The 11256-nt window shown below is 35.6% G+C and overlaps 1 protein-coding gene across 1 annotated transcript; it reads left to right on the plus strand.

Moving 5' to 3' along the window:
- Positions 1 to 2355: 2355 nt before the first annotated feature.
- Positions 2356 to 9320, plus strand: LOC121229053 (putative transcription elongation factor SPT5 homolog 1). The gene is made up of 22 exons (XM_041112196.1): positions 2356 to 2824; positions 4232 to 4467; positions 4583 to 4729; positions 4814 to 4972; positions 5054 to 5137; positions 5248 to 5318; positions 5406 to 5763; positions 5873 to 6028; positions 6109 to 6206; positions 6288 to 6336; positions 6416 to 6568; positions 6657 to 6800; positions 6882 to 6975; positions 7117 to 7278; positions 7360 to 7408; positions 7500 to 7594; positions 7707 to 7785; positions 7884 to 7938; positions 8047 to 8164; positions 8244 to 8387; positions 8639 to 8736; positions 9001 to 9320. Exons 1-22 carry the CDS (start codon positions 2476 to 2478, stop codon positions 9238 to 9240), a joined length of 3138 nt encoding a protein of 1045 aa, XP_040968130.1. The 5' UTR covers positions 2356 to 2475; the 3' UTR covers positions 9241 to 9320.
- Positions 9321 to 11256: the final 1936 nt, after the last annotated feature.

Below are 11256 nucleotides of genomic sequence, written 5' to 3' on the forward strand. Positions count from 1 at the left end.
CGACTCTCTAGAGGTGGACCTGCCATCCCGCATTTATTTTTTACCGACGATCTGGTTATTTTCAGTAAGGCTGATTTGAAACATTGTAGAATTTTAAAAGGCATCCTTGATAGTTTTTGCGCACTATCCGGATACAAGATTAATACTAGTAAGACTAATATTTTCTTCTCTAAAGGAGTGGATGAGGACACAGTGGTTTCGATTAGCTCTTTATTAGGTTTTCAACGAGTTTCATAATCTTGGTCACTACTTAGGAGTCCCTCTCCTGCATCAAAGGATTACTAGTAGCATTCTTCGGTTTGTGGTGGAAAAAGTGCGTGGAAAGCTTAAGAGTTGGGAAGCTAAAAAGCTCTCGTTGGCTGGGCGGATCACCTTAGCTCAATTGGTTTTTTTATCTATTCCTAGTTACTTCATGCAGTCTATGATGATACCTAGGAATACCTGCGTTAAAATTGAAAAGATAATTAAACAATTCATCTGGGGGTCCTCCGAAAGAAGTAAGAAGATGGCTTTGGTAGGATGGGATACTATTTGTCAACCGAAAATGTGTGGTGGTCTTGGTTTGAAGAGTCTTCGTGACCAAAACATCCATTTTTTGATGAAATTGGGGTTCAAATTAGTTTTAGACGAGGGAGCCTTTTGGGTTTGCGTGATTAGATCGAAGTATCGTCTAAAAAAAAAACTTCTAAGTTGCATCAATACAGATAGAGGCTCTTTTCTTTAGAAGTCACTCTCCAAAATTTGGTCTTTACTTCGGGAAAGCCTTCACTGGTTTGTTGGTGATGGCCACAAAGTTAAGTGTTGGCAGGATAACTGGATTCCTGAGTTCGGACCCCTTCATAGATATATTTCTGCTAATGCTAATCTAAATTTTGAGTGTCTTTTGCACAAGATGACTATTGAGAATGGTTCATGGAATTTAGATATCTTTCGAGTTTGGCTCTCAGAAGAGGTGATTGAGGCTATTAAAGGTATTCCTCCCCCATCTCCTTCAGAAGGTTCTGATAGAATTTCTTGGAATCACACTTCATCTGGTGTTTTTTCTGTTAAATCTGCTTATAAAGCGATCAAGGGAGGAGCCTGATTCAGATGATGAAAGATGGAAGTTGGCATGGAAATTTCCCGGACCTCAATGGATTCATACTTTCATTTGGACGATTTTACAAGGAAGAGTCCTTAGTAACGTTGAACGAGTTAAAAAGGGGTATCACGGAAGATCCCTCGTGCCATATATGTGGTTATCACTCAGAAGATATATTACGCATCTTACGCGACTGTCCAACAGCCAAAGATGTTTGGACTCTGGTTCATCCAGGTAAGTATATTCCGAATTTTTTCTCCCTTCCCTTTCAAGATTGGTTTTCTCTTAATTTGCAGGGAAACAGGCTGATTCATAAAAAGGGAGCTAACTGGGCATGCTTTTTTGGGCTACTTACTTGGTGTATATGGAAAAATCAGAATTTATACATCTTTCAAGACAAACCATAGAGTTCCAAAGAAATAATCCAAGGATCCTATAGTTGGGCGATACACTTCTCATCTTCCTCTCAAGAGATCCTTTCAAAATGTCTTGCTCATTCTGATGAAGTTCGTACCGCTGAGGAACAGGTGTACCTTTTTACTGATGGGGTTGTGCAATTAGATTCTGAACTTGCTGCAGTTGGGGGAGTTGTTCGTGATAAGGAGAGGTAATGGATCATAGGTTTTCACCGGTTCATTGGAAAATGCTCAGTTTTCAATGCAGAATTGTGGGGTATTCTTGAGGGCCTCAAATTGATCCGACGTCTGGGTTTAGATCAGGTCATCATACACTCTGATAGTTTGGAGGTTGTTAAAAGCATCCTTGGAAGCGTTTCAACTACCTCCAACTCTGCATTAGTTAGGCGTATCCATAACCTTATGTCTTAAGAGAATCATTGGTTTATACAGCACATTCCGAGGGAGCAAAATCAGGTTGCAGACTGTTTAGCTAAACAAGCTTTGCACGAAAAAGGAGATCCGCAAGTGTTCGATGATCCACCTGAGATAGCTCGTGCTCTTATTGATAGGAACAAATTTTTAGATTATTCTTATGTTTAAGTAATTTACTTGTAGTTTTGTTTGTTTCAAAAAAAAAATAGCCTCTACAATTATATTTTTTTCCATTTATTGTATAGTTAAAGCTATGAGATCCACTTTATTTTTAATATAAAATTTGAGTAAAAATTGAAGTGCGAAAAATATAATTAAAATTATTAATTATTAAAATAACATAAAAATTCATTGTAGGATAGTAAAGATTGAAGCCCGCCCAATTAAAGTCGATATTGGCATGTTAAAAGAAATGGGTAGGGGAAAAAAAAAACTATTTATTTAAAGGAAATGTAATCTTTCCCCTTTCCTTATATAGGGTTTCCTTTTCCATTAAAATTATTTTCAAAGAATATATATCATCACCAACAAAAACCTCAGAGCCCTCTCGATAGAGTTGCTACGATGGTAAGGCGATTCGACGATGAAGAAGATGATGACGTCGAAGAGGAAGAGTATGAAGATGAGGAAGAACAGTTATTGGACGACGAGGATTACGACCTCGACGAAGACGTAGGGAGAGGCCGTGGCGGTTCGAGTAAGAAGCGTGGGAGATCTGATTTCATCGACGACTTGGCGGACGAGGATGATGAGGAAGATGAAGAAGATGATGATGAGGTTTATGGCGGTGGTGGTGGCGGCGGTGGTCGAGGTGGGAAACGACACAAGGCTCCGCGTGATGGCTCTCAGTTTTTTGATCTTGAAGCACAGGTTGATAGCGACGAGGAAGAGGAAGAGGATGAAGGGGAAGACGGTAATTTCCTCTGCCTTACTTTTGTTTTAGTTATCCTTTGCTAATTGGGTTGATTGGAAGTGAAATTGGTAATAAAATGGGAGAAAAAGAGAAATATTTAATTTGCTTGAATAGATGCTATGTGGGGATGAATCAAAATCAGTTTCTACTTAGAAATTAGTTTCACTTCAAAGCTTACGGTTGTTCAATATGGTATTTTGGAGGTTACAATGATATACCCTTTTAATGGAAATCTACTTCTAACTTGATTCCGCTGTTAGCGGCCGCTTAAGCTTTTAAAAATGAAGATTAAAGTAGCCCTTTTGTTTTTCCCGTAAGCGATCATAATTTGCATTCCAGTTATGTAATTGTCATTTATATTATCTTATGGTGTAACTTCTGAGTATGGAATCATTTATCAGAAATGTTGATTGAATGTGGTTGTTAAATATCTAAAAGTGAAATTTGTTATCGGTGCCTTGGTGGGATATGAAGATGTGGCATTAGTTTCTGACATTGTAATGGTTTTGAATGTCAATAAACGTTTTCATTTTAGATTGATATATCTGAATTTTTAGTTGTACATTTCTGTTATTGTTTTTATGGTTCTTCTTTATTTTTACATTTGGTGGGATACTGGGGGCTTAGGGCCTGGTTCTCTGCAAAATCTAAGAATTCTCTTTTTTGTTTCAGAAATTACTCATTCTGAAAATTTTCTAACTTCATAAAATTTCAACTAGCTTCTAGTTTTTCGACTATTTTTCATTACAAACTTTCTGTGAAGAATTCCTCCATGACATTGAACTAACAAATACTTCTATCTAGACATGGCAGAAAAAGCTCATTCTGCCTGGCTTTTGATTCACCTCTGTGTTATAGTTCTGTAGCATTCTAGCATTTATATAAGTGTTCGGATACTTTGCATCTGATTCTCTGCAAAACTAAGAATATCTCGCTATTCCAAAATTTTAATTACCTGATCTGAGTTTTTAGGTCAAATTTTTTCCTTCCTGTAATTTTAAGTTCAACTTAGTCCTTTTTTTAAGGTCCTTAGTTTTTAGCTTATTGAGCATCTTTTGGTTTCCATATTTGTTAAATTTGCCTAAATCTATTGTGTTTTGATGTCACGTAGTAGGGATGGTTGGATAAAAATGATATGTGGAAACTATGTATGTAAATCTCATGGCTGGTGTCCTTTGTTCTTTGCCCTTTCAAAGTTTTCTGCCCAATCAATGCTACTTTCAATTATCTCGTACACCTTTTCCTTAACAAAAAAGATAAATGTGGCTTTTATATGCTGAAGATACATTTCACAGTCAACACAATTGTAGGATTTCCCATAGCAAGCTATTTGATTTATAACTACTGTGGAATGTTTTGATTGATATCTGAGTATGGTGATCTTTGTTAATTCTTCTATTCATGCAGGCTTCATAGTTGACAGTGGAGCTGATATGCCTGATGAAGATGTTGGTAGAAGGATGCGTCGCCCATTACCTCTTCGAGAGGATGAACAAGAAGATGTTGAAGCTCTTGAAAGAAGCATTCAAGCTAGGTATGCAAGATCAAGTCACGCAGAATACGACGAGGAGACAACTGATGTGGAACAGCAAGCACTTTTGCCATCTGTAAGAGATCCAAAGTTGTGGATGGTGAAATGTGCGGTATGTACTGATGTCCTCTTCAACTTTTTGGAAATTTGTTTTTGAACAGAAATTTTTTATGATTATTTGGACAATTTTCATTGAAGTTTACTAAGGTAATGTTTATGAATGGTAGATTGGTCGTGAACGAGAGACAGCAGTTTGCCTCATGCAGAAATACATTGATAAAGGATCTGAATTGCAGATCAGGTCTGTTATTGCCCTTGATCACCTAAAAAATTATATTTATATCGAAGCAGACAAGGAAGCCCATGTGAGGGAGGTATGTGATAATTGCTGCTTTTGCCTTATTTTTGATGAGTGGCTTAGCTTTAGATATCTATTGATCAATTTTAATCTGCTTCAGGCTATCAAAGGCATACGCAATATATTTGGAGCAAAGATAATGCTTGTTCCAATAAGGGAAATGACTGATGTTTTATCAGTTGAAAGCAAAGCCATTGATCTTTCAAGAGATACCTGGGTCAGAATGAAGATTGGGACATATAAGGGTGATCTTGCTCAAGTATGATTTTTGTCCTTGCCAGTCTACTTCCATGAATTCTTCGTACGTAATTTATAATCTGACCTAATTTCCATTTTGCAGGTAGTTGATGTGGATAATGTTCGGCAAAGAGTCACTGTGAAATTGATCCCTAGGATTGACTTACAAGCCCTAGCGAATAAATTGGTATGAAATGGATTGCATTTATGAAAAATTAAACAGAGTTAGTAATAACTTGTTAATCTCTCTTTTCTGGTTCTGTTGTCCTTGATTTGCACATTTACTATTTTATATAGGAAGGGAGAGAAGTTGCAAAGAAGAAAGCTTTTGTTCCTCCTCCTCGTTTTATGAATGTTGATGAAGCTAGGTAGTCTCAAGTGATTTCAACTTCTAGTGGAAAATGTACCACTTTTGTGTTGCTTCATAATAACTTAATCCTGAATATCTTTTCTAGGGAACTTCATATTCGTGTAGAGCACAGACGAGATCCAATGTCTGGTGATTACTTTGAAAATATTGGTGGCATGTTGTTTAAAGATGGGTTCTTGTACAAAACAGTGTCAATGAAGTCAATTAGTGCTCAGAACATAAAACCAACTTTTGATGAACTTGAAAAATTTCGGACGCCAAGTGTGAAAGGAGAAGGTGAAATGGTCGGTTTGTCAACTTTGTTTGCGAACAGGAAGAAAGGTCATTTCATGAAGGGTGATGCTGTTATTGTTGTGAAGGGGGATCTGAAAAATTTAAAGGGATGGGTTGAAAAGGTTGAGGAAGAGAATGTCCACATCAGACCAGAAATGAAAGGCCTTCCTGTAAGAATTCAGTTGGTTTTGGTGTTCTTTGAATTAAGTCTTTGAGTGCTGGTTTGCATATAACTTTCCTTATTGCGAGGACATACTTAGCCTTTGTGATGATTTGCAGAAAACTCTGGCTGTTAACGAAAAAGAGCTATGTAAGTACTTTGAGCCTGGGAATCATGTGAAGGTTGTTGCTGGGACTAAGGAAGGTGCAACTGGGATGGTTGTCAAGGTTGAGCAGCATGTGCTCATCATTTTATCTGATACGACCAAAGAACACGTGAGTCATGCATTTTTCAAGTTTGGTTCTGATCGAAGGACTATCTTAATGGAAAAATAATTTGCCTTTTTCTTTATCAGATTCGTGTTTTTGCTGATGATGTTGTTGAGAGCTCTGAAGTAACGACTGGTGTTACAAAAATTGGGGATTATGAGCTTCATGACCTTGTGCTACTAGAGTAAGTAGTTTCTTGCTGAAGAATTTGATTTACTGTCTTTAGTTAATTTGGGTGCCTAACATGTGGGTTCTGTTGGTGCAGTAACAATAGCTTTGGTGTAATTATACGTGTAGAAAGGGAAGCGTTTCAGGTGAATCAACATCTCCCAAATGGCATGAGTTTTGGCACATCTTACTTGAATATAATCTTAGTCTTGTACTTTCCTTTAGGTTCTTAAGGGCGTTCCTGAGAGACCAGAGGTATCTCTTGTCAAATTGAGGGAAATCAAATGCAAGCTTGAGAAGAAATTTGATGTGCAAGACAGATATAGGAATACTGTTTCTGTAAAAGATGTGGTTAGGATCCTTGAGGGTTCTTGTAAAGTAAGATTCTCATTTACAATTTGGATTGCCTAATTAGTTACTCTGTGGGTTTATATAGTTTACAAATTATCTTATCCCATCATATTAGGGGAAACAAGGCCCTGTTGAGCATATATACAAAGGAGTCTTGTTCGTTTATGATCGTCATCACCTCGAGCATGCTGGCTTTATATGTGCTAAAGCTGGTTCTTGTTGTGTAGTGGGAGGAGCACGTTCCAATGGGAATAGAAATGTAGGTCCTCTCGCTCTCTCTCTGGTGGTTAAGTCATGTGTAATTTATATCATCCTCATGCATTTTGATTCAATCGCTTAGGGTGATTCCCTCTCAAGATTTGGTGGCTTCAAGACTCCACCTCGCGTACCACCTTCGCCTAGGAGATTTTCTAGGGGAGGGCCTCCATTTGATTGTATGTTGCTGACAGTCTTAGTATCCTTGGTTGTACAAATTTAATGGTTATTGAATATCTTTGGGCTATTTTTTTCTCAAGGTTAAGTCATAAAATTTCATTATAAGGCTGATGCTATTAACATCTGTCCCTTCAAAACAGCTGGAGGAAGGCACCGAGGTGGAAGAGGAGGGCATGATGCTTTGGTTGGGACTACTGTGAAAATTCGACAGGGCCCTTATAAGGGTTACCGTGGACGTGTTGTAGATATTAAAGGTCAATCAGTTCGAGTTGAGTTAGAGTCTCAAATGAAGGTTGTTACAGGCAAGTTCAAGTTCCAGTTTTAAATGTTCTCTCCTTCATTTTAGTATCTTTGTGGCTTATATGACCTGTTTCTTTTTGCAGTCGACCGCAATTTTGTATCTGATAATGTTGTTATTTCAACACCGCACCGGTAAATATGATTTCTTTGAGATTCCTTTTGTTGTTTTTGACTATGAAAATCCTCTTCCTATATCTGTCCAATGTTTGTTTTGTTGTGCTAGTGAGACATCCCGGTATGGTATGGGAAGTGAAACACCTATGCGCTCTGCACGAACTCCATTACATCCGTACATGACTCCTATGAGAGATCCTGGAGGTATTTTTTCTTCCATTTAGTGTTTTCTTGTGCTTTAGTTGTGGAGACTTCCTTTATAGCTGATAAAGTTATTTAATAAATAATAATTTAGTTGCTTGTATGTTCTCTGCAGCAACACCTATCCATGATGGCATGAGGACACCTATGCGTGACAGGGCCTGGAATCCTTATGCACCAATGAGTCCACCTAGGTTAATAGTAGATTCCATTAATCTGGTGCATCCCACATTTATTGTTGAATTCATGCCTTGATTTGACTGGTCGTTTTATTTTTCTGACTGCAAAACAGGGATAATTGGGAAGAAGGAAACCCTGCCTCTTGGGGGACCAGTCCACAGTATCAGGTTAGGATTCTTGCACAATTGGCTGCTATTAGCAATGTAGCTATTTTTTTCATACTTAATCAGAGTACGTTTGTTTGTAAATTAACTGTAAATTCTGTTCTTTTTCAGCCAGGAAGTCCTCCTTCAAGGGCATATGAAGCACCTACACCTGGTTCGGGTTGGGCCAGCACTCCTGGCGGTAGTTACAGTGAGGCTGGAACACCAAGAGACAGCGGTTCAGCTTATGGTTGTAAATTATCATATTCTTGCTATTTGAATGTGTGTAAATCAGTTTTTTAGTGTTACTCATGCTATGTTTGCTGCAGGCAATGCTCCAAGTCCCTATATGCCATCAACACCAAGTGGTCAGCCTATGACACCAAGCTCGGGACCCTATATTCCGGGTACACCTGGAGGGCAGCCAATGACACCAGGAACTGGTGGTCTTGATGCTATGTCTCCTGTAATAGGTGCTATTTCTGTTTCTTCACCTGCTTTTGAAGCAAACTGATCTTTCTTTGGGTTATTGACTGGTGGATATTTCATGGGATTTAAATCGTCTCTCATATAATATATATGCATCAATTCTATAGAAAAAGGGTTTTGGTGTAAGCCAAGGGTGAAGTTTATCTGAAGTTATTACCTCCATCATAGTTCTAAATTTTTAAGAAAAAAAGCAAACTTTAAATATGGTTTCAATATAACATCTGGCTACTTGCAGGTCCTGAGAGTGAAGGACCATGGTTCGTGCCAGATATTTTGGTCAATGTGCACAAATCTGGGGATGAGACACTTGGCGTTATCCAGGAGGTGCTTCCGGTATGTCCCTCGTCCAAGTTGTTATTTTCTTTTGCTTCTGTTTGGTACATCTCCCACGTAATTTTAAACATTGGCATTGCTTTGAACAAGGTTTATAAAAATTTGAACATTACATGCCAATACCCGAGACTGACACCAGTCCTAATAATATTGGTGAACATCACTTGATTATTTATTTCAAATGGAGCATTTAGCAATCGACTATAATTGTAGTGTTTGGAGAAGTTACTATAAAAGGATTAATTGATGGTCTCGGTGATACAGGATGGGTCATGTAAGGTGGCCCTTGGATCAAGTGGCAGTGGGGATACAGTAATCGCCATGCCCAGTGAGATGGAAATCATACCACCGAAGAAGTCGGACAAGATCAAAATCATGGGTGGCTCACTACGTGGTCTCACTGGCAAGCTAATCGGGGTAGATGGCACGGATGGCATTGTAAGGATAGATGACAGTCTTGATGTGAAGATATTGGACTTAGTTATACTAGCAAAATTACCCTGACAATAGTAACAACAATAATAATGATAACTAGCAATGTATATGACTGGTAAGTAGTTTTTGAGTAAATTTTGTTTGGAATTCACGTTGTAGCAAAGTGGCTTCTTCCTATTCTCTCAAAGCTTTTATGTCTCATGTCCTAATTTCGTCCATTCAATATAGTTTTTGAATTAACTATATCTTTTAATATTTTAATAAATAAAATCTAAGTAAATACGGACTGTTTTTCTTTTAATTTTGTTTGTAAAACAAAGAGTCAGTATAAAGTGTTGACGCTTTCTCTGGCGTTTCTTCTTTTGTAAATAATGTTTTACAGATAACATAGGATTCAAAATTTTAGTGCTTTTTATTTAGGATTGATTAGTTCTGATACCTGTTTTCTATAGCACAGGCAGTGTACACTAAGAGCTGGAGTCTGAGAACCCAACCCAAAAACTCGAATTTTAAAAACCCTAAATTCAAAAAGTCTATACCTGGATTTGAAAAATTCAAACTTTAAAAAACCTAAACTCAAAAAAGACCTGAGTTTGAAAAATCTTGAAAAATTTTGGATCCAAATTTAGTAATAAAAATAAAATAATCAAACTATAGCTAAATATTTTTATAAAAGCTTTAATTATTAGTTTTATTGAAATATCTTTTTCGTAATAAATAAATTAATTATTTTATATATAATGAAATAGTAGCTTTTTGAAAAAATGAGATTACCATTATTAGTTATTTGTAATTGTATTTAGCTTTTTAATTTGGAATACAAATTTATATAGGATAATTTAATTTCTAATTAGATGAGTTAGATGTATGAAATATCAAGTAACATATTCTGTTTCAACTATTGATAAAATGATTAGAGAAATTATAAAAACCAAATGCTATATTATGGTTTAAACTTGTGTTATCAAAAGGAAAAATTAGAGATTTTTTTATATACTAAGGTTCAAACTTCTGTCAGTTCCAACAAATAATCTTTTATAGTTAATAAAATTTTATACTTAAAACATATAATTTATGTCATCAAATATTAATACATGAATATAATGTCAAGTTATATTTTTTTGTATGCATAAAAATTTTCCATTATGCAACTATATATATATAAAAAAAAACTCATTTCATCTGTTAAAAATTTCTTTTTTTAGTGAATAATAGTATTATTTCATATTCAAGTTCATCTAATCAATTATTTTAAAATTTAATATAATTAACTTGTAATATATCATATATTTATAATAAAATTATTTAGGACAATTGATTTTATATAATAAATTAATTTTATATAGTTTTTATACTAACAAGTAACAATAACAAAATTTTAATGTTAATTAAAATATAATTGGAAATAATATATCATAATAAAAAAACACTTCAAATATAATAAATTAATAATTTATATTGAGATGTAGACATTTAAATTATGTAGATATATATACTTATATTTAATGTAAACCAAACCCAAGATTAAACTCAAAATAACTCGAACCTAAAAAAACCCAAACACAAAAAACTTAAACCCAAACCTGAAATAACTTAACTTGAACCCACCTGATTTCGCTTGTTTGCCACCCCTATGCACACGCTTATTTTTAATTATTTAATAAAATAATTAGTATAAGTAATCATTATTAAAAATTATGGATATATTTAAAAATTAAAGATGTAACTCCTCTAACTCGTATCCATTGTCGAACTAGGGTTAAAGGCATTACCCTACAAAATCGGAACATGAACATTCATTTAGGGCATTTTACAATTTAACCCACATATTTCGACACTTTAGTCCCTAATTCACAAAATCACAAAATACACAAAATTTGCTTGTACACAAGCTTAGCCGAATTTTCATAGCCTTCATACAAGTCCATACATTTCATTTATTTTACATTTTAGTCCCTCAAAATAACATTTTTACAATTTAGCCCAAATTACTCAATTTCAACAAAAATCCAAAGACAAACATGTAAACCCAACACCAAACTTTCATATTTCATCATTTAACAACATAAAGTTCATGAATTCATC

Source organism: Gossypium hirsutum, chromosome A05, assembly GCF_007990345.1.
Source record: "Gossypium hirsutum isolate 1008001.06 chromosome A05, Gossypium_hirsutum_v2.1, whole genome shotgun sequence".
Taxonomy (NCBI): domain Eukaryota; kingdom Viridiplantae; phylum Streptophyta; class Magnoliopsida; order Malvales; family Malvaceae; genus Gossypium; species Gossypium hirsutum.